Source organism: Lepisma saccharinum, chromosome 2 (genome assembly GCF_977018435.1).
Source record: "Lepisma saccharinum chromosome 2, izLepSacc3.1, whole genome shotgun sequence".
Classification (NCBI taxonomy): Eukaryota; Metazoa; Arthropoda; class Insecta; order Zygentoma; family Lepismatidae; genus Lepisma; species Lepisma saccharinum.
Genome location: NC_139230.1, coordinates 181,551,061 through 181,573,489, shown reverse-complemented (window position 1 = coordinate 181,573,489; position 22,429 = coordinate 181,551,061). Strand labels below are relative to the sequence as shown.

Genomic DNA, 22,429 nt, shown 5'->3' with positions numbered 1-22,429 from the left:
CAAGCACCATGATCCAGCTGCTTCTATTGCCAGAGTTGATGGGACCCCAGAGCTACTAGGACAACTTCCGAGCAGGGAAGATAAATAATTACATTTTAACTTCTATTGTGGGAAAGAAACAGGCTTTCCAATGATGATCTTACAGTAATGCAATTCTAAGTTCCACAATTTTCTCTAGAAATAGCCTGCAGATAACATAACAAACAACATACATGATACAAATGAAAGTATAGAAAAAGTTGACAAAATAACACCCTCTATAATTACAGTGGAACTCCAATGTTACACTCCTGGATTTTCAAACTTGTCTGCATTGTACACTTTTACCTTCTTGGTCTCAGTAAACCAACATATTACACATGTTTCCTGTATGCTGATGACTTACCGAAATTCTGAAATCCTGTGAGCTAGCAAGATCAAATTTGATATCTTTAATGTATGATTTGCCCTCATTGGTTAAAAACAGGAATTCTATAAGATATCCATTCAATTCATCTGCATTTTCTGGTTCTGAAACAGAAAATGTTCATAATTTAAGTGCGCTTTTAATAAAATTGATTTCAATTGATTGCACCAGTTACTACACACTCACACATACAAAATATAAATACTGTATATGCAGATAAAACAGATAGTATATGGAATTGATCGAACTGTTAATAGCCTGAGGTTTGAAGTTACTAAAATTTGAATTAACTCTAGGATTTGAGACATTATTTTTAAAAATTAATTTGCACCATAGTGCTACCAAAAGTGGAGATGTTACAGTTGCATGTCAAACAGGAAAATCTAAACTTCATTTGCATGTATTTAAAAAAAAAAAATCATTGACTAAAGATTACTCTGGTTCTTTTCAAAGCACTTCATATTTTATTTCCATTTTGTCCTTGCTCAAAAACAGTTTTGAAATAATATTTTGTCCATTTGAAAATCTCATTTTAGTTTGTGCCACTTAGAGGACTTGAATTTTCCATTGGAACCATTATGAGCAAATGTGTTTTCTAAATGTCTACAGTCAAGGGTATTTAATGATTATTTCTAGATATATGAAGAAGCATGAAATTTACTAATTCTGGTGTACTGTGATGCTGATATATCCTTATCTAATAGAACCATAATGGCTACACTCTGTCCCAACTTTCTCTGGAGCATGTTAACGAAAACAAGTCTCTGTGCAAGTAGTGACGTGAGATGACTCCACCAACAAACATGTGAGAGAAATGGGATTGCATGGAAGGGGGAAGGGGGGGGGGCAGGAAGTGACTGCAGTTACCAGACTTTCCAGCAGTGTATACTGCTTCGGTCTGCCCACTCGATTTCCCACACTTCTCTGCCGCTATGCACGGCTTTGCTCCAGAGATAGATGGGAGATGGTATAGGTTTATCACAGGCATGGATCCACGGGGGGGATAGGGGCGATCGCTCTCCCCCCCAACTGCCCTGATGATGGATTTTTGGGATATAATAATGATTGATATTACTAATAATTTAAGTGCTGCATGTATGTTTTTTTAAGTTAAGAAAAAAATAATTCAGTAGACACCGAAAAGTTGCAGTCTTTGCTGGACCTGCGCGGTAATATGATACCCACCCCGGACTTGAGGGGTCCAGCCGGCACCAGTCAATGTAACTTTGGGTTTGTCAGTTCTAGCGTTCTTTTCCGGTCAAGTGAATGGGTAGTGTAGTTTGGTGCGATACTTTTCCATCGTGATAGTGTGGTGTAGTGTAGTGTAAAAAAAAAAAGCGTTTGTTATTATTGCGCGAGATGTAGCTTGCATGAGTGGCGTTTGTGCTGTGACAGAGGTGTTTGTGTTTCTTACTTTCTTTGTGATTTGTGTTTTACATTGAAGATATGAGTTGTGAGGATAGAAAAAAAATTAGCAACGGATAATAGAAAACTCCAGTCGAGGACAATAGAGAGTTTTTTTTAACAAAAAAACAGGCTATGGAAGCAGCAATGAAAATGGGGAGGGAGTAAATTCAGTTAGTAGTCTGGACGAGTATATTTTATGTGACAGTGCAGAATATACAGATTCGACCAGATTGAGTGCAAACAATGCAATTTGCACGGAAAGTGAAACAGCTCAGCGAGTTCGAAACATTGATGTTTTTTATATTGGATTGATTTTTTTAGATTAATTAATTTTTGGTGTTTTATGTTCACTTTATGCACAGTAAGGCTAATCGGAACTGGACCTACAGCTAAAAGTGGGATCCGAACCACTATGTGCCTCCACCGGTATCGAACCCAGGACCCCTTGATTACAAGGCGACGATGCTACCACTGCGACATCAGGGAGGCCCTTTTTTGATATTGGAAAATTCCTGGGGGACAGATAGATAATTTTTCAAAAGAGGGTATTTTAAGGTGCCACTGGGTTCCACCGGTTGGATATAAATATCCGTTCTCCTTGCAAAGGAAAGGCGACAAAGATGGCCATCGATACGCTTCCAAAAAGCACCTGGAATCGTTCGAGTGGCTTGTCATTTCAGATCACCTTCAGGGCTACCTGTGTAAATTTTGTCCTATTTTTGTACCTGGTCAAGTCGGGGGAAGGGGGTTAAACACAATGCCACACTCTGGAAATTAGTTACGAAATCTTTGAAGGATTTTTCAAATTTAACAGGGAAAAATGGTGATTTGGTCATTCACGAATCTAAAGATCATCACAAAAAGGCAGTGAAAGATGAGAAATGGTTTTTGAAGATGCGAAGTGATCCTAGTCTCAACGTAATAAATATTCAGCAAAACAAATGCCTAGAACAAATAGCTGAAAACAGGGAAAAGTGTCATACTGCTTGGACGTCAAAACATTTCCTTCAGAGGTTCACAGGGATGACTAAAAACTCTCCGAATATGAAACTAAAAGGTCCAGTCCCTTGCAATGAAGGCAATTTCCATGAATTTTTGCGATTTCATATTGATCTTCTAGCTTCTGTATCTGCCCCGATATCATCAGGTACAGTACCAATATTTTATTCTTGTTAAAATAATTTTAACTCTAAACGTATGTTTTGATATATTATAATTATTAGTAGCATGGATGAAGTGTATTTGATATTTACATTTTAAGTTATGAAGTAGTTCTGTCTCACTGCATTGTAGTCAGAAAGATTGATTGATTTGTTTTATTTTACTTCGAGATTTGTGCCTTTTGGCTAATTTGCAAAGATGGGGATGAGGGATGAAATGATGAAATTGATGAATGGACATTTACAAACAACCATGTCCGAGTGGGATTCGAACCCGGGACACCTAGCGTCGCAGCACGATGTGCTAACCACTCAGCCACGGGGTCCGGCTGTAATCCGAAAGAATATCGCAGTCTGCCAAGGTGACAATATTTCCTCAGGTGCATGTAATGAGTGACAGTTTTGTTTGTCATCAGTTTATTTACAGATTTACGATGCATATTTTTATGTGTTTGTCACGAAGTTGGAATTAATTACGATAATTATGAAAAAAAAAGAGTCTAGAATTGGAATTCTCAAACCCTTGTTTAGAATGCTACCAACGAGACCTCAGGCGACAACTCAGCTTCTCTTTGAAGCAGCATTGTTTACATAACCATTGAAAAGGTGTCAGAATAGTTTCCTGGATTGGTAAGGTACTGTAATCTACCTGGCAAAAATTGCCCCTCCCAACTGCCAATCCTGGATCCGCCACAGGTTTACCTGATGTCTTCTTTGTCCCAGCCATGTCCTGCATTTTGAGTATCACATAATTTGCATTAAGAAAAATATATCTCAGTTGGAGTAAGAGTATTATTTCTTTGTGATGGTGATTCGAGTTTTGGGAGTATCTTCTATTTTCTGCTTTTCCAATGATCCAATAGCCCTAATAATGACATTTCCAGTATTCTGAATATAAATGCTATGAAATTAATGTTATGCATCTCTTCAGATATTGTATAGTAGCACAAAATCAGTTATTCATATGTACTACATAGGAATAATACGCAAGAGATTTGAAAGAATTGCAATAACATATAACTCAAAACTCCTTCTTGGTTATTCTCTTGCAGCGGAAAAAAAATTACAACACTATTCGGTATTAAATATGAATGGCATGCATTCTCTTTAAATATCAGATCTTTACCGATATCGATACCGGTTCCAATGTACCAATTTTGGCTGATATTCTCACATTGGGAATTGGGCTTGTCACATCCCAAGTGTTTTTTTTTAAAATAATGCATGTTAAGTTATTGTACTTCAAATAATTTCAACGGAAATAAGACAAATATTCCCAAAAATAATAATAGTCTTCTCCTCATCAGGAGTACAAAACAGCATGTGTCTTTCATGATTAACATGCAGTGAACATTTTAAAGTGGAGAAGTCTCCTAATGCAATTTTCAAGAGAAGAGAAAGAATTAGGGAAGAGAGGATTTATTAGCCACATAAGTTGCATTCTAAAAGCAAATCATATTCAATCAGAACCTAAACTGAAACTGAAAAAACTAGCAAATGGTAATGCAACAATCAAAGGGGAAAGAATAACCTTTAGTAGCATATTATGAACATTTGACCTGGTATACCACAACATTTTTTATATATTGTTTATATTTATTATCTAGGGTGTCAGGCTTTGGGCTCCAGCTATGGGGCGATATGAGTCTCCTGGGGGAAGCATAACTTTTCTCCTGAGATTTTGGCCTGTGGATGGGATCAGTGGCCACCCACCATTGTGAGGAAATTGGGAAACTATGATTGAGTACTGTAACCCGGTCACAGAAACATACAAGAATGGTTGGGGTTCATCGTGCTGATCACATGCTACCTCGTAACTGGTTGCAGGATCAGTCACCTCGGCAGTTGGGAGTGTGGCCGGTAGTCAGTATGTAGGCCCTGACCCTCATGGGCTGTTGTACCACAGTTTTCTTTATTTATTTACTTATTATACACCCCATCTAGATTAGATATAATACAAATAAAACACCAACGCAGGCATGCAAGTAAAACAATAACAGAAGTTCAACAACTTTAAATTTTCTGACAATTTCTATATATGTGTAAAAAAGTTCTTTTATCGGTGGCAAAAGCAGTAACATGGGACAATGCAACACTAATAACCACATGACTTCGTGCTTAAGAGTAATAAAAATAACTCCAAAACCTTGACACTTACCATAGTCTGCATGTGTACTAAGCCATTTTTCAAAGGACTCATACCAGAAATCGACTGTATCTTTATTGATGTATGGATTTTTCTGAATCAGTGCCATCAAATCATTTAATTTGTCTTTTTCTGAAAAGTAGTCAATTTCACCTGAAAGTACAAATTTAGAAAGCTATTTAGAAACATCAAGTTCATAGTGTAGCATCAAAGTACATGAATTTAAGACAAAATCCCACATTTTAGTGATAGTTAATAAAGTTGAACTGATACCGATGATTTGGTGGTATTGGTATCAAAATATTGATTTAAATGTAACCATTATACTGGCATATGGTTATACTGAATGTTATACACAATGATGTATTACACTTTTGGAGAGTTCAAATATGCAGCAATTGTAAAAATTTTGTCTATGCCAAATATTTTTATGAACTTCCAAAAACAGTCATGTAATGAAAAGTTGAATAATTTCAAAAAATTAGCATTTTGAAAAATTACAGTTTTACAGTATCTCTTCGAATAGCAGTGCTACAAACCTGTCAATCAAAGATATGCCCCAAGTTTAAGAATTTCCTAACTATACACTCATGTGCACATAAACACACACATACATATGCATATACATACATACATATATATATATCACTCTTTAAGTTATGGTTTGTCAGAATTTAAAACATTCTAGGTAAAAAAAAAAAAGGCTCAACAAGAACTTGAACACAGGTTTCAGGTATACAAACCATTGCTCTACCAAGTGCACTATTAAGCTAGCTCTGGTTTTGCCCATTTTTTTTCTTTTAACTATTTTAGGTGAAGCCAAGACTGCTCCGTTGGTAATGCAATAGCAGTGACCCAGATTTGACTCCCTAGTTCAGCTTGCAATTTTCACTAAAATATCTACATCTCCTGTGTGTGCCAAATATTAAAACATGTTTTATTTTTGAGTTGTGGATAATTCCATATCAAGTAAACACACTCTTTCAGATTTACTTTTCAGGGATTTTAATTAAATCTAGTACAACCTGGATATACCCAGGTGTGTGTGTGTGTGTGTGCCCCCCCTGCACACACACACACACTCTTAGGTCGATATACCAACAGCTTTTAAAGTTGCACACCTTTGAAGTCTTCAAAATTTACACAAAAATGAGCAAGTGGGATTTGTTAAAATTGCATTTTAAGCTCATCTGAATTATCACCACTATGAACAATTTCAGAGAATCAAAATTAAAAAAAACAATAGTTTTTTGAGAAAAACAAAATTTTAAATTGAAAAAAAATTAAATCCTAATGTGTTGCATATTATAAAACCCATAAGGAGGATTGTTAAATTGAGACATTTACCAGATTTCTAGCTCAATGAGATGAGCTTAAAATGCAGTTTCAACAAATATTGTTTGCTCATTTATGGGAAAAGTTTGACAAATTCAATGGCATATATACGTAAGGTTAATTGTTTTTCATTCTACTGTGGTATCAATAAGATCAAATTTCATCAAAACTTGTGGTAGTGAGGTAGAGTTTGTGTTGATTTGATGTGGAATGACTCTTGGACATAATTATGCCTACTCCCTACATAATGAAATTTATGATAAACTTACCCAGATAAATGCCTGCTCGCTTTCCATGTTTGGGAAAATACTGTTTTAAAGCATCAGAATATTGCATGGGATAAGAATCAGGATTCAAGTACCAAATAGGATCAAACTTCTGTTCAACTTGCGACAGACACCAGATATTAAAACCAAGCATCAGCAAAGTTGTCACGGTGACCAGTATCTACAAAGTACAAAAGACTGATCAAATTTTCAATATTTCCCCACAATTTGCATTTTAACCTCTTTATTTGATATTGTTTTCTACCACCTTTGGCTAATTACAACAATGAGGATAAATGAAGAGGTGAAATTTATGAAGAAACACTCTCAAAGGAGCACCCACACCGGGACTGGAACGTGAAACCTTTGGTGGCAAGATCACAAGTCAAATCACTCAATATCTCCTCTCATTAACACATTGGGGTCTCACGACGGGCATAGCCTGCAGTGCACTTAAAAGTCAATGTGGATGAACAATGGGCATAGCCCATCCTGTGGTATGCAATCGCTCGTACTTCGTCTCATGTGATTGTTCATTCAAGCCCCTCTGTTGAAATTCCGACCGCTAGGTGACTCACGTGCTATTTTTATGTCGCACCTGCAACTGTTTGTTGTCGGGTTGATATGCTGTGCATTGTTTAGAATGGCGTTGTTAGATCCAGACTGCATGAGGATCCCACCTCAGAGTTTGAAGTTAGCGACGATTTTGATGATGCAGATGAATTTGAAGATTTGGAAGGTAGGTTATATTCGTAATGATTATTGTCGACAATATTAACAGGGTTGCAAACTCCAGTATTTTATGAATGAAGTGAAAAGAGGTAATTTTTTTGGGTCTATTCATCTTGCCTCTTGCTTGATTCTCCTACATGCACTGATGTATTTTTAGTTTCTCCATTTATTATTTTGTATAGTGTATGTCAAATGAAAGTTTATTTTATTTATTTAGTTTATTTATTTATTTGTTTAATTTTTACAGATGACGCAGAACCAACTGATACATCATCTGGTCCTGTCCTGCAGCCACTTTTTCATACAAAAGCTAGTTACCTGTAATTTGTAATTATGTTTGTAATTATTTTTTGTTATGTGCACATAAGAAGTATTCTTATGCAAGATTCAAAAGATGTATTGATAGCTTATGTAGTTAATTATTGAAATTTCCAGATGATGAACTTAAAATATCTCTATATTAACATTTGTTACAATGTTGTACCTTTTTTCTTTCACAAAACATTGCAGAAAAAAATATTCAAAAATGTCTGAAAATGAAAAGAAAATTTAACAAATTTTTGTTCATTGAAAAGAGGAAGTTTTGTAGATTTAAGAAATATGTGGTAAATAAAAACAAATTAAAAATATCTTTTCCATGATTTTTTGAAAAACAACCAAAAACCGCACACCAGAGGTAAAAATGCTGTATTATGAGGCCAGACCCGAATGTGTTAATATGTTCAAGTGGGGGGAACAAAGATTCCACATTTCATACCATGTTGTTATAGTAGTGACCAATATTTATGGGAGCTTTTAAAAGTGGAATAATTGTAATTCCAGACAGTTTATGTCCATTCAATTGCAGGTAATGAAATCAAGTATTAATACATTAGATTTGCTAAAATAAAAAAAATATTGTGGTTTTGAACTGTGTATTTAATCATGAACTTTTTCCATTTTTCTTTTGTTCGCTCAACACAATTTGTATTAGGATCAGTTATCAGTTATGATGCCAGGGCTCCTGGGTTCGAATCCTGGCCTGGGTGTTCTTTGTGAGTATCCATTCATCAATTTCATCATATCACCACTCATCCTCATCACGGTTAGCCAAAAGTGGCAGAAAAGCAATGCTAAATAACAAAACTCAAGTAAACAAACACAATTTTCATGGCATATATATGACTATGATATCTCAGATAGCTTGTGGTGGTCTAACAAGATGGAATGAGACTGTATTATATCGTGGTCTCTAATGGTTGAATCTTATTGTACTAGTTACTGTGCAAGGTAACTATAGGGCCTCTCCAATGGCACAGTGGTAGCGTCGTCGCCTTGTAATCAAGAGTTCATGGGTTTGATACCCGGTGGAGGCACATAGTGGTTTGGATCCCACTTAAAACTGTAGGTCCAGTCCCAATTAGCCTTACTGTGCATAAAGTGGACTTAAAATATCAACTTAATCAAAACCAACTTAAACAAGGTAACTATGGTGTTCATGTGAAGGGACTGATATAAAATTTTCCAGATACCAATATAAAATTTACGAATATTGATGTTCTGCCAATCACACATATCATTGCGAATGTTTTATGATAAACCTCAAGTTCATTCTAGGGCTGAACTGATTTCCTTACCAATTCCCCACCATACAGATACTTGAAAACTGTAACAAAAGTGGGTCAGAATATTTATATATAGGTTTTCCGTTCGAACCATAATCCTATCAATCTACCCGAGTTTAGCTTTGAAATGTTCATAATTCCACATGAGATAAATATTTAATCACAAAATTTGTTTCTCCCCACATCCTCATGTTCAAGATTAGCCAAACGTGGCAGAAAAGCAAAGTAAAATAAACCAAATCAAGAACAACATTTACAGAACTTGTTCAGATAACCTAACTCATTGAGGCCTCCCCGATGGCGCAGTGGTAGCGTCGTCGCCTTGTAATCAAGGGGTCCCGGGTTCGATACCCGGTGGAGGCACAAGTGGTTCGGATCCCACTTTAAACTGTAGGTCCAGTCCCAATTAGCCTTACTGTGCATAAAGTGGACTTAAAACAACAAATCAACCAATCAACCAACCAACCTAACTCATTGGTTGTTTTGTCTGATACATTTACCTGAAAATAATATATACAAATTATAATTTACTACCTTTAATAAAATGTTGATTACATTTATTACTATTTACCTTCACAGGAGTTTTCAGTAAGAAGGGTCCATAGAATTTACCAAAAACTAGTTTTTGTATGTTCCTCTGACTGCAATCGTTAGGTTTCCAATTCCTGTGGATGGTACAAATGCATCCATCCCTCTTATCTTTTATTCGGTATTCATCTATTGCAACACAGCTGACAAAGAATGTCACTTCGAATAAGTAGAGAAACAGGATTCCACATGCAGCAAATAAGCAGAATGATCGCAATGATGGCATCACCTGAAAAGAAGTTCATCATATTTAGTAATGTGAATGGAGATATCGGTGTGAACTATGGGTTGGAGGTTTGCTACAAGAGTTTATAACTGCCTCAGTGTGTCCCAATTTGCTCATTCTATATAATGAGACTAATCAAGCAAAATTTAGAAACAAACTATGTAAAGAACAATGTGATTTGTATTATTTACTACAGGGTGCTACTCTAGAGACTGAACACACTTCACATATAATTCGAGATTTTCCAGAATAGATTTCCCACAGTTCCTTCCCCTTACTTCTAAGAATATTTCTCGCAACAAGAGTATCCTTAATTTGATTTGAACCACTGAAACTACATTTTAGCACTTTCTTGTACTGTATGTTTGATTCTGTAACTTTTGACCATATGCACGATTACAAATTCATATTAGAATATTGTATCTGTTGTATGCCGGCCCCTGTGGCGGAGTGGTTAGCACATCGTGCTACGATGCCAGGGGTCCCGGGTTCGAATCCTGGCCTGGGCGGAGTGTCCATTCATCAATTTCATCATATCATCACTCATTCCCATCTTCACAAATTAGCCAAAGTGGCACAAGAAGCGAAGTAAAATAAAGCAAATCAGATCAGAATCAGTTGTATCTGTTGTATGTGAGAAATATACATTTTTTTTAAAACCAACAAGGCAAATTTGATTAATGTTTATAAATTTTAATTGGGGCTATTGAGAATAAGTTTCATATAGCTATTTGTATGTAATCATGAACAAAATTCAAACATAATTCACTTTTAAATTCAGGGTGCCAGTAACTCCAACACAATTACACACACTGTACTGCATGTATAGGAATCCAAATTCATACATAGTTGCAATAAGTTAAAGGCAAATAACTAGAATGGTAAATAACTGGAATGGCAAATAAGTACACAGTTGATAAATAATAAATTACCAAGCTTTTATGGGTAATATACTGCATGTTCAGCACAAGGAGAATAACAGTTGAAGTGTAATGTGAGTAGACGGATCAGTGGAAGGGATGTGGAAAATGTAGAAACACTCACCAAGACCTTTGATCTATGCTTCTGATCTGTTTAACTGTACTTCTCCTCATGTTGAAATTTTCATCGTTATTTGTTAGCAAGTATGCTTTTTTTTTATATTGTGGAAATATTAAAACTACTTGTGAAAGAAATGATAAAATTTACATACTGTAGTTGTTCCAATTGCAAAAGCTGCCACATCTGTTAGAGATGTTACAGTGATGGAAGCCCCTGCTTGCTGGAGAGCCCTTCCTATTCTGTCTGGAACATCCATCCGTTTTTCTGCATTACTCAAGTTATCCAGAGACTGAAAATGACAAGAGAAAATATATAGAATTTTGGTGTAAAATGTGAGGCTAACATCAGTTTATTATTTCAACAGATTAGTAATAAAACTTGATAACCCTTACTCTGATCAAATTTGAGATAACATTGGGTTCAGTTGATGTACAGTCTTCTGTTGCTTACATGTTAGTGAACAAAGTCTATTCAATAGACGGTAATTGGGTAATTGTAAAAACACACAGGAACATCTGGGTAATGCATAAGCCACAAAATAATATATACAGTCGAAACCGTTTATAGCGACATCGCTTGTACGACATATTTGGTACAATGGCGAAATCTAGCGGTCCTGTCTAAATCCCATACAAACACTGTATTTAAAAAATCTCTTATTACGACATATTGCATAAAACGACATATTTTAATCACATTTTCGGAGAAATGTATCAGCTATAATGTCCAATGTTGATTTTTTTTACGTCTTAGTGGATTGCCGACAACAATGTACCGCTTATTTTCAAACTCTTGGTTTCAGTAGATTGTAGATTTCAAATCAGTATGTGCCGGACCCTGTGGCTGAGTGGTTAGCACATTGTGCTGTGACGCCAAGGGTCCCGGGTTTGAATCCTGCTTGGGCTTGGTTGTTTGTGAAGGTCCATTCATCAATTTCATCACTCATTCCCATCTTTGCAAATTAGCCAAGAGGCACAAAACGCGAAGTAAAATAAACTAAATCAATCAATCAAATCAATGTATCTGTTAAATAGTCAAGGCAAGCATCGCTGTCAAGATGTCGCCAAAGGAAAGTGTTTAATATTGAAGAAAAGTCACACATAATATGACTATTAGAAAATGGGGAAACAAACGTCAGCATCGTGAAGGAATTGGGTGTATCACTCTCAACGATTTCTACAATTTGGAAGGACAGAGAGAAAATACAGTCTCTTTTCGAACAAAATTCTCTAAAAATCAAGCGGGCAAGATCATCTGAGCACAAAGACATTGAAGAAGCTATATTTAAATGGTTTAAGCAGCAAAGAACAAGTAATGTGCCGATCAATGGACCTATTCTGCAAGCGAAAGCCAATGAATTTGCATGTTGGTTGGGCAATCCGAACTTCAATTGTTCTTTCTCTTGGATACAACGTTTCCGAGCTTGCCATGATATTGTCGCCAGGAAAATTTGCATTTATTGTAGGAGAGTACATACAGTAATGTATGTATAGAGTACTGTACTGTATTTTCATTTTTGTACTGTAATACATTTTTGTAATACAGTAACTGGAACGAGGATGTTTCATTCATGACTATTATAACACATACAGCAAGTTTAAAACATAAAACTTACGGATTTGAAATGTTTAGGAAAAAAAATGGTTTGTGTGACTATCGGCTATAACAAACGTAAATTGGCGGTCCCTTCGGAGTTGTTATAACCGGTTTCGACTGTACTTTCATAGTAGTAGTAGTAGTAGTAGTGTAGCAGTGGTGGTGGTGGAATTGTGGTAAAACAACTGTCAAACTGGGAATCAATTTAAGAGCTCAGGTGTAAAACATGGTAAGTGACAAAATGTAGGTTTTGCGATATTGAAAGTTGAAGTTTCAAAAAAATCTGAGTTACAAATTAAAGTAAATTTCTAAACTATTTACAGCAAATGTGATTCACATGTATGCTTGCTATCATACAAACACGATATTTCATCCAAATTACTCCCTCTGTACCATAATTATTGTCCGGTACACTTTTGTTTGTTGTCCCATAATAATTGTACGATATTCAAACTGTGACATTGGTGTATACAGAAGAAGTAAATTAAACACTGGAATGTATCGTACAACGTTATTACTCAAGGATCAGTACAAATTGGCCGATCAAGTATCCAAATTAACCTAAATAAAAAGTTACCATTTTGGTAAACCGGACAATAACTATGGGACAGAGGGAGTATTTTTTTCTGTGGTGCTACATGCAATTTGTTTGAGGGTTGTTCAAGGAATTGTTGTAGTTACCATGCTTTACATGCAAAGATATTATCAAAATGAGTGATCAGATACCACTTTATTCAAGCTGAATTATGTCGTCAGTTCAATAATATTTTGACATACTTCTTATAGCAACCATAATAATTTGTAATGCAAAAATGAATTTAATAATGATATTCAATGAACAATAATGTGAGCTACTTGTAACAAGTTTTTGTTTTCCAATGTCACGATATTTTGTTTTGTCTATGACTGAAATGAACACCATTAGAAAAGTATATTTCTTCGTTTTATTACGTTAGTATTTAAGAAAATAAGTTATGAATGGTTTTGATTAAAAATAACTTCCTTATCTCTATATGGAGATCAATATTCGTAAAGAATGTTTTTATATGAACGGATTTTCAGCTTCACATATCTACCTCATGCACACAGAGATAGAGGCTCTATTTATTACCTCAGCATGCCAAGCAGAATGAGTTTCACAAATGCCTCTCTTGATACAAAGCTGTGTTACATAGACTATCCAAATTGCGTACAATTGCAATATTTGATTTTTGTGTTTCAATAAGCAATTTATGCATAAGGTTTAAATCTCTATCTTAAAGACAACTATGACCCTTGTAGCTTTCAGTTATATTTTTCTTTAACTCGACATATTTGTAAAGAATAATTTTAAATGTACATAGGGCTTACCTTTTTAATAATTGTCACTGAAATTTAGCTCTTATGGATTAAAATAGTTATAATTTCGAACCAAAAAGAATGCATATTTGCAACATCAACAATAAAATAATTTGCTTTCATCAAAGCCACAAATATCATAAATATGAAAGTTAATTAAATTACAAATGTTAATTAGGTCCACCATAAAAATATCATAACTTTTAAAATGTGCATTACAGAATTATGAAAGAAATATTTTATAAAAAAAATAAACAGTTTTGAATAATTGATACAATTCAGATCATATTCCTCAAGTGTAATAAATTTTTGACGTTGCATGCAAAGCACGGTATCTTAAAGCAGGCTTAAATGTGCATACCCAATTGGAAATCAAACGAATTTCTATGTGACTACAGTTATTTATATCTAGTAGAAGAAAAGTATATGCTTCTCTACTAGATCACAGTTTTCATGCCAGTACGAGAGTAAAATTTATTTCGAAACTGCCATTATGAGCACTGCTGCATGTAAACAATGGTATCTACAGTAGATACCACATTTTACATGAAATAGAATATACGTGGCCATGCACAGTTTTACTCGCATCTGCATTGGTAACCTCTTCATTCTACTCATTCTTTTTCGGCTGTACAAATTCCGGGTCTTTATGGGAATCATATACACTTTCTAACTCGTTCTCATCTTCGCTGTGGTCTCAATAATCTGCAACTTTCTGAGACACGTTGCATCTCAGTAACTGCCGTTTCGCCGCCATCTTTGCTACTTACCATACTTTACATGAAACAACTGGTAGATATCATAACTTCCAACTCTCTAGTTCTGTCATCTGTTGATGAATTTAAACACTACAAGTATGGTTCAACTCCATTTACACGACTACACGATGCACTTTGTAACTCAAAAATGTCACTTACCATGTTTTACACCAGAGTCCTTCAATTATAAAGTTTGAAGAAGCTTCAAATTGTTCACTTTCCATTGATACAGTTACCACTGAGCCAACAACCTTTGACAAATACTTCCTTGCTGATTTCTGTGTTAATGTGAAAATTACATGCCATACAAGTTATATGTGGATATTTGTGGAAATCTCAAGGTTTCACTGGACTTTGGAATATCTCCACAATAATTTTTGAAGAACATCTGTTTGGAATTTATCTAGAGTTTTCAGAAAATTTTTCATGTGTTGCAATTGCTATTGTTTAGATATTTGTAATAGTGTTGTGGCACTGTTAACTTATATTCTATTGTAAATGGCTATACAATGCAATCCACACAATGATTCTACTGTATGTTACAGAGATATTTCCAAACAAATTAATTTTTCACACCATATACTAGTACGGTGATACAAAATGCAAGGCATTTTTAAAAAGTTCATTTCTCAGCCCAGTCGAATCTTAAGTGCTACATGCAGGTTGGAGCAAAAAACAAGGTAGGCAGCTGCATGCTATTGGAATCCAGTTACAAAACTTTGTTTTATGTCCATCTTATGCTCAGATAGGTTATGAGTATTGGATGTGCAGTTTAAAGTAAAATCCAAACCTCTGGGCAATGTGCCACCACTAGGAATTGAACAGCAATCAGTTGATTACATGATAACAGTGTTAGCCACTACACTATTAGAGGCCTTGTCCAGGTATCCTACAAGATGTACAGTGTATCTACATTGAAGAAAGAATTTGATGCAGATTTCACTTAAGTAACTTTTGAAATGACCAACAATTTTTAGTTATCTCAGTTGATATGTGTTTGATTAAATCAGTCATGCTTTATGCTGTGAGAATGCATGTAAATGAAAATAATGAAAACACACATTCAGAAATACATGCATAACAGTAGATTGGTACTTATAAATCTATCCTAAGAATAAGAAAATATGAAATTTTATGAAGGCATTCTTATACAAGTTGATTCTTAATCTCGAATCAACATTAAGTGCAGCACATATTTATATCACTTAAGTAAAATAAATGTTAAAATGCTTCTCGATTGCATGAATCAATTTGTAATACACCCATCCAACTAGAAAATTTATGGATATACCCTGATTTAAAGACCTTGAAAGAGTCATGCAACTATGAATATGGTCTGTTTTGATCAATTTAACTGGTACAGTCATGGACGCTTCTGGGTTGTAACACTCCCATTAAATTTCAATGGATTCATTACAACCCAGGAGTGTCCGAGACTGTACAAAGAGGTTCATTTAAACTACTGAGAAGGCACTCACATTTTGATAATGCTGACAGAAATAAACAATCATCTATTAGCCACTCCAGTAGCCAAGCATGTTAAGTGGTCAACTTTCAACCTTGACACTGAAGGTTCTAGGTTTGAGTCTGCCTTCATTAATTTCATATAATCATCAATCACTCTCATCATCATGATTAGGCAAAAGGGGCAGAAAACAAATAACAAATAAGAGTACAATGCAATGAAATTTTAGACTATTTCTTAAAAAATAAATGAAAAAATTACCTGCATTATAACAAACATGTCATCAACTCCAATTCCCAGAAGCAAGAATGGTAATATGGGATGGATGGGTCCATAAAATAATCCCATGTAGAAACAAAATCCATAGGATGCTAAAATTGACTGGCCAACAACAGATACTCCAAATAGTGAAAGATACACCTGGAAGGCAAAGCTATTTATAGACCCTTGATTCATGATTCATATATAAGTGTATACATATATGAAAAAATATAGAAATTTTCTACACTGAAGTGAAACATTAAAATCAAAGACACTTAATTCCTGCAGTTAAAAAAGTCAAACAGCTCAGTTTGATTGATGCCAACAATTCTTAACTTCTTATTTAAACTCTATATTAAGGATGGGACGATATGAAATTTTGGCTGATACTGATAAAGTACTGCTATAAAATTTACCGATACCAATAACCGATATTCTACTGATCTGATATAAAATTCCAAATGATTCATTGACCTCCTTAATAAATGTGGCCTCCCCGATGGTGCAGTGGTATCATCGTCACATTGTAATCTAGGGGTTCCAGGTTTGATTCCCAGTGGAGGCACATAGTGGTTCAGATCCCACTTTAAACTATAGGTCCAGTCCCGATTAGCCTTACTGTGCATAAAGTGGACTTAAAACACCAAATCAATCAATCAATCCTTAATAAATATATGTTACCAGATGAACCAAACTTTTGCAATACAAAAGACATTTACTTTTTAAAAAAGTATGGAGTAGAGACTACGTGTTTATATCCATAAAAATTACAACAAAATGGCACAATATTGCATTAAATTGTAAGATACTTATAGATATATCAGATCGGTAAAATTATCGATGATTTTACTGATAAAACCTACACACCTAAATGCCTTATCGACCAGTACCGATAAGAGTAATTATTAATTTGTCCCATTCTTACATGCATTCATTTAATTTTATACTGACACTAGTGTCTTGCTTTTCATGTTAGGCTTAATATACTGGTATTTTTAAAATCAGACAAAATGCTAACATGAAGCAATATACGTAATGAAAAGTTACTTTTAATCTGGAATGCTTCTGTCAGTTCGTTTGCATTTTTGGGCACATCTCTTGAACAACTGAAGTGCTTCAACTTACCCGTTGCTCCACCAAGTTACAGCGACCTAGCATTATTATAACGTAGAAGATGATGAGAGAAAATCCAGCAAAAAGTACAGTCATGTTGCTATCTAGCACTTTATTCAGGATGTCCTTGTAACTGAAAATAAAAATGAAAGTAAAAGTAGAATCTCTAAGGGTTTATGATTATCTTCAAGTTACTTCACATCTCATAATTCTCTACTTGCAGTGTTCTAAAATTGGTGATCATTTGCATTAGCACATTCTATATATTAAAAAGAAACTTATGTTCCTTAAACTGATTGGAATTTTCAACAATTTTCGGAGATTCAAAAATATTCTGCATTCTTCAGGAGGTTACAAGGCTTCAAAAATACATGCGCAAATTCAAAATGCTGATGAGGAGTGGCCAGGGTGTTTCTTCCGTTGTTCCTTGTTACACATTACTCCTAAGAGTTCAAGTCACATCAACTGTTTATATAGTGTCATTTACTTGCTGATAGAATTATTTTCTTTCAGTGGGGACATGATTCTACATTACAATAACTTTTGTAAAGAACCCCAAAACTAGTTACAATAATTTTATTCTTTGCTAATCAGTTTAGGAGTTTTCATAACACAATATCTATGCTACACATTCTCCCTTACTTCTCCTGAATACCAAAAAACCATTTCCATCCACCTTACTGTGGATACTGCCACAATACTGTGACCAGTGGCATAGCAACATATTGCGAGGCCCTAGGCGAGATTAGAATGTGAGGCCCTTGCCCATCGTTCTTTAAATTTGAAATCCCAATGTGAATCGATACAAAATCTTCAGGGATACTTCAGCAGATTATCATATTTAAATTACAATAATAATAAGTTACCGACGAAAATTATATTTTAATAGTATGAGATGGAGAAATTTACGCCAATCCACAATCCTTCCTAGGGCGTCAAAATATCTAGCTACGAGGCTGGCTCTTCCACAAAATCGGTTTCAATATCATCAAATCTTGAAATGATAGTTATTATTTGCTTCATACATGTGGAATCTTTGGTACAATCAATCAATTGTTACAGCTAATTTGACTTTTTTATTTAAATATAACCAATTTGACTTTGTTGCACATTAATTGTACGTACCAGTTAATTTTGAATTTCAGGACTTAGATGATAATTATGAATCTAATTTTGTTGTATTCGTCCGAAATGTTCTTGTAATTCTAAATATTTGACGTAGTGGCATAACAAAAAGGTACCTACCCACAAGAAACAAATTTGGGTCCCCTATGTACAGTCAGATTCTTCCAAAAAATTTAGGTCATCACTTTGAATGGTTGGTTGTGGCTACACTTACATTAATAATTATACAAATTAAACCTCTACCTGGAAATTTTCATACATCACAACTTATATTTCTTTCAATTTGTGTATTCAAAGGAATAAAAAACAAATACTTACTTATCCCCTCCCCCACCCCTATTAACATAAAGCTGACTTCTGGCCTGCTGTGACTGACACTTTTACTTGACAACAATATTAGATCTAGGTCTTTCATGTTCAACAGTAAGAATTCGGAGTTCTCTAAATTTGACCTGAATGATAATACAACACACTAGCTTCCAGGAGTTCTTCGTAAGTTTCAATTATGAGAAATTTAGTTCATCTGCCGTGACTTTTACTGGAAGAATAAGAAACAAACAGAATGTGGCAGAGGGTATGTAGAACACTGGAAGCTAGTGTAAAGTTGTCAAGGAGGAGAAACTTTGCAATGTTGTTGAGGTGATTTCAGATTTTAAGCACATTCCTGAAACGTAGAACTTCATTTGGAAATTCGGAGGAGAAATCATCTTCATACTCGTTACAGAGGGCAATCGCTGCATCTGAAGCTGCAGGAAGGAAGAACTGCTAATATTATACGTGCCCTCATTGAGTTGAAAACAACGCAAACATTTAAATGACTCGCACACCTTGCTCCGTGGGAGTTGGCGGTGCATTATGTTAACATATTAAAATCGGGAATGCAAGGTCAAGAGAAAGAAGAAAAGACAAGACAAAGTGCTTTTTATTTAAGAAAAGAATAAATAGATAAAATGTCCAAGCAAGTTATCATCAATTTTTGCGTAGCCCTAAATGTTTCATATGAGAAATACGACAATAATTTTTACTATTTTCAGGCCCCCTTAGGTTTAAAGCCAACCCCACCTGTAGGTTACGCCTCTGATTTTACATATTCATTCAAATTATAATGTTAAGTAAAATTTAAAGCCAGATAAAAACAGAATGTTTTAATTTTATTGTCTACAAACATTAGCCTTTTCCATTTATTTTTCTCTCTTCTATTTATTACATTTTATGTATCAACCCCATGGGACGCGAGGCCCCTTCAAGTGCGAGGCCTCGGGCATTTGCCCACTTCACCCACCTTGATACACCACTGACTGACATTCACGTATCATTTAAATTTTCCTGAATACTGTAATTAGATTAATGGTTATTTCAATTTTCAAGTGTTGGGGTCACTGCAGCCCAGGACATCTAACTGCCATGTAGGATTTCAGGTCAGAATTTTTCCAAGAATTCCATCCATAATGTAGCTCTGGAGCTAGTGTCAGTTGTTGCCACTGGAACTTGTCCTTGTGCATCTTTTCAACTGTCTAGATCTAGTGTAACTGACAAACTTAGATGAAAAATAAACATTAATTGTATGGAACCTACCTTCGCTCTGCAATGGCATATATCTTCATTCCAGGAGGCAGAGTTCTGTTGGAGTTTAGTGCCTGCTTGATAAATTCCAGTTCCCAATCGGGTGCCCAGGTGTTTGACTGTATTAATAGAAATTAAAGAGAACAGAAATTCTGTTTAGTTTCATGACAAATTAATTCATGCAATTAATTATATAATGTATATTTCATTGAAAAAAGTATTTGTATAAAAACTTTTCACCTTACTTTTCTTCAAATTTATAACAAATTTGGTATCCGTGAGAAGGATGATTTTTCACTTTCTGGTCATCATTTCACTATGGATACAGCAAACATATTATATTTAGGCTGTGAGAAGAAAAAGGTAGTTGCCTTCATTTCACAATTTCTTAATTGGCTTTAAAATTTCTGAGAATTCCACAAAGTTAGAAAATGTAAGCTAGAGTCAGACAGAAAATAAATATTAAATTAAGTATCATTGAATATTTAATATTTTACATGTTGAAATTTAAAGTGGTGAGGTTTTGAAACACCTGGGGGAAAAAAAATCAAGATGCAAATATCCCAAGACCTTATGTGACATTTAATTTAAAATATATTGCACATGTTGTCAGTACAGGAAAGCAAAATATTTTGTGTAAGAAAAATTTGTAATTGGTACCTTGGTAAGCATCCAGTGGAGCAATGTTGCTTTGGCTTTGACTAGTCTTCCATTTTCATCCCATTCTACACCTGCTAAAAGTGGGCCTACATCTTGTAGTACATTTGAAATGGTGCTGCTGCTTGGCCAGATCACATGAAAGAGTAGAAAGTACATTAAATATTTGTATTTTCAAGTACTATAAACAGAAATGAATTTATGATATTACAAAATGAAACATTAGAGATGGATATGAAATTTTGTCAGATACTGATATAGAAATTTACTGATAGGCCACAGATAACCTATATTCTACTAATCCAATATAAAATTGTTGCAAAGAACATGAATGGCTCATTTAAAAATTAAAAATCAAACAGTCATAACAACATTAAACCAAAAGAGTCTAGGAATCTCATTACATTAATTATGCAATTAAATACACATTGACACAATAAAAATTTTAAAACCTACTCAATAGCAATAGGTTTTGCCTTACGAAATTAAATACACACTGTCTCGGGAGTCTGTGGAGCAAGCAAGCGAAAAAAAAGTCCTCTAAGCAAGTAGCGACAACAGAGGGCTCAACCAATGAACATGTAGGAGGGAAAAGGAGTGCACAAAGGAGCAAGGTGACTGCAGCCATTAGTCATTTGCAGCAGTGAGCACTGTCTTGCTCCACCCACTTGTTTTCTTCCCTCCTCTAGTGATATGCACGACATTGCTCCATACATTCCTGAACAGTTTGTAGTGTACTTGCAAAACCAGGATGAAGACAAGATCATAAAGATCTTGAATGTGAAAGTGATCTTGAAGATAACTAATACAATATGCCAAATTCTAGAACAATAAAATGAATCTAGATACCTAATAGTTTCATGTAACCTATATGGTGATTTGTTGACTTATTATACTCTTAATTTACATCATTTTTCTGGCACATCCCATGATGCCTAAAGAAAGCAGAGGATTATGCAGATTATTTTGAATTTGAATTTAAAATTTTGGGTGCGTCAGCACTAAGGCTATTTTGCACCCGTCACATTATACAGGGTCCAGCCCCTTATTGTTACACATAACTCTAATGTTGCATAATTAAAATCATAAAATATTCTGACTTTCGTTAAAAGCTGAGGCTGTAAAGGAGAACTCACCACAAATAAGGACAAAACACAGGACAACACAAACAAAATTATACTGGCCATGGGGCCAGTTGCCAGAGCCTCGTTAGTCTGCAGTCCAGGGTGTACTATGTGGAAGTGAGGTGATTATGCAGATGAACATGGAAATAATGATGCAGATGAAGAAATTCTGTTTAGGATTCCTTCTAGAACAACCAAGTGAACCTTCTTGTCAAGGCTATTTTCAAGGCAATCAGGCAAAACCTCAAGATATCTTATGATAGTGTACATGAAAAGAACAACACAATTCCAACTCCCAACCTTGGTGCTGTTTTGTCTCTTCCAAAACATCAACTGTTGTTGTTATGTTGCCATGACGATGGCCACTGGGTTGAAATCAAGACCACCTTCAAGATCGTAAATGTGATCTTGAAGATGATGTACAAGATCCTCAAAAAATGATGAACAAGATCTTAAAGATTGTGAGGAAGGCCTTGAAAATTATAAACACGATCTTGAAGAAGATGAACAAAATCTTG

The 22,429-nt window shown here is 34.9% G+C and overlaps 1 protein-coding gene across 3 annotated transcripts in view; it reads right to left on the bottom strand.

Moving 5' to 3' along the window:
- The window catches only part of LOC145984217 (patched domain-containing protein 3-like), a 235,198-nt gene that overhangs the window by 29,917 nt on the left and 182,852 nt on the right, over positions 1 to 22,429 (bottom strand). For all 3 annotated transcript variants that reach the window (XM_083117775.1, XM_083117774.1, XM_083117776.1), the window contains 9 exons: positions 20,791 to 20,908; positions 20,143 to 20,249; positions 17,455 to 17,575; positions 16,330 to 16,488; positions 11,063 to 11,200; positions 9,628 to 9,873; positions 6,724 to 6,901; positions 5,132 to 5,272; positions 386 to 510 (listed from right to left, as the gene is read on the bottom strand). In XM_083117775.1, coding sequence (XP_082973901.1) covers positions 386 to 510; positions 5,132 to 5,272; positions 6,724 to 6,901; positions 9,628 to 9,873; positions 11,063 to 11,200; positions 16,330 to 16,488; positions 17,455 to 17,575; positions 20,143 to 20,249; positions 20,791 to 20,908 — 1,333 coding nt within the window. The remainder of the gene's footprint in view (positions 1 to 385; positions 511 to 5,131; positions 5,273 to 6,723; positions 6,902 to 9,627; positions 9,874 to 11,062; positions 11,201 to 16,329; positions 16,489 to 17,454; positions 17,576 to 20,142; positions 20,250 to 20,790; positions 20,909 to 22,429) is intronic.